Below are 1,877 nucleotides of genomic sequence, written 5' to 3'. Positions count from 1 at the left end.
TGTATGTGTTAAATACAGAAATGGCACACATAACTGAGACTGCGCCTTATGGTCGTGAAAATACAGTAGTCATTGATTAAATTCTGAGACTATCCATTCACAAAAATATAAAACATCCTTCGGGGCCGCCGAAATGCCGGGGCCCTGGGCTGCAGCCCCGGTAAGCCCCTGCTAAAATCCGGCCCAGCCTGTTTGAGTTGTGAATAACTTTGTGTCTTAATGTGACTATTTACATGTTAACAATGAGGATTCACACTTTGCCACTGAGGATTTAAATCCAGGAAAATTCCAGGGATGTGGCTTATTAATCATTCTAACAAAAAGAAAGGTGTATAATTGTATAATTTTCAAAGGAATAATTGACCCAAGGTCAACCTGGGGGTTAGATGGAGAGGGTGGAGTCTAATCCCCTTGCCAATTGGTGGAGATATGTCACACAATGCATAAACACAATCATCCTTTTTTGGCACAGTTTCCCCTAAATGATGATGTTTTTTGTAACACCGGGGTGGATCATTGGACTGTGCAGGGTTTGCTCTTTCAAAAAACAGCAGAGACAGAGTGTTCCAAACCTCCCAGATCACGACCAGTTTTCAGACTCACCTCCAGACCTGTGCTAGCTGTAAAATGTGAATGAGGGCTTGAAAGAACCACATAAAGGCTCTGCAGCAGCCTCGGACTCGCCCCCCGCCGGCCGGCCCCGGCAGCCCCCCGGCCGCGGCAGCCCGGCCAGCGCCCCACTCGCCGCTGTCCTTGGTGCTGAAGTCGCCTCCCTCCGCTCCCGCCGCTGCAACCACAGCGGCCGCGGCTGTGCCGCTGTCCACGGTCTCCGTGAAATCATACGCGAACCACCGAAAGCTCAACACCTGCACGACCACGGACGGAATGATCACAAAGACCAGAGTCAAGGCAAAGAACAAGTACTTCCCCCTTAGGTAGTAGTCGGCAGCCAGCCACAGGTCTGAGGCCCCGTCCGAGAAAAAGACCAAAAGGACGCAGAGCGTCCAGCAGAAGTCCTGCAGGCTGTACCGATGCTCCTTCACACGGCACTCCGGGGCTACCGGGTCCGACCTGGCGGGACACTCGTGTGGGATTTCGTTTCGCGGAGAGACAGGAGCACCATCAGATTTCGCGGCCATGTTTGTTGAGGGGAAGAGAGTAAGAGATGGGAAAATGATGGAGGCGAGGGGGAGGGGGCGAGCAGCCTGTCGGTCCGGGTGTGGGGGAGAAGGAGGGGGGAGTAAGGAGGCGGGATAGGCTGGGAGATGGGGAGCCAACACCGCTGATCAATCAGTGGATTTAATGTAGATAAATTCAATTTAAATGGCATGAAAAGCTGCTGGTCTGCTGTCATCATATTTCACATCAGTTCAGGTTATATTGTTTAACATGAGGTCTAAATACATGTAGTACTAAAAAATACAATAAAAAACATTTGTTTACTATTGAAATATATAGTGAACAAATATATATAGAATATATACACTGAAAAAACACTTTTGGTATTTACTTAATCATATTTAGTTACTTTAACACAATTGTTTTACGTCCTAACCAGCTAACATGAAAAAAAAAAATGTGTAAAGTAACCAAATATAATTAAGTGAAAGGTGGCAAAAGAGGTTGCTTTTTTTTCTCAGTGTAGAAATATTGAAGTATAGCCAGTAAACCTTTTAAACTTTGTATAATTATGATTATTACAATTAAAAATGTAATAATATTCTTTTATAGATGTTAAATTAGTAGAATTCTAATAACACATTATTTTTTACTTAGGTAGTAAATCCTTATTTTCATTTCTGAACAGTATCCAGAAGAGAACAGTAAGCCAATTTAGCAGTAGTAGCATTTAGCAACTTTTAATCTCCTTCATTTGT

The 1,877-nt window shown here is 44.5% G+C and overlaps 1 protein-coding gene across 1 annotated transcript in view; it reads right to left on the bottom strand.

Moving 5' to 3' along the window:
* LOC107090695 (XK-related protein 7-like) overlaps positions 1 to 1,139 on the bottom strand; it is an 8,398-nt gene extending 7,259 nt beyond the window's left edge. Inside the window, exon 1 of the mRNA XM_015384244.1 lies at positions 604 to 1,139. Within this exon, the coding sequence (XP_015239730.1) occupies positions 604 to 1,139 (536 nt within the window). The remainder of the gene's footprint in view (positions 1 to 603) is intronic.
* Between the last annotated feature and the right edge of the window lie 738 nt (positions 1,140 to 1,877).

Source organism: Cyprinodon variegatus, unplaced genomic scaffold (genome assembly GCF_000732505.1).
Source record: "Cyprinodon variegatus isolate N-32 unplaced genomic scaffold, C_variegatus-1.0 Scaffold309, whole genome shotgun sequence".
Classification (NCBI taxonomy): Eukaryota; Metazoa; Chordata; class Actinopteri; order Cyprinodontiformes; family Cyprinodontidae; genus Cyprinodon; species Cyprinodon variegatus.
Note: the sequence above shows the minus strand (reverse complement) of the source record. Positions and strands in the feature narration are given on the sequence as shown.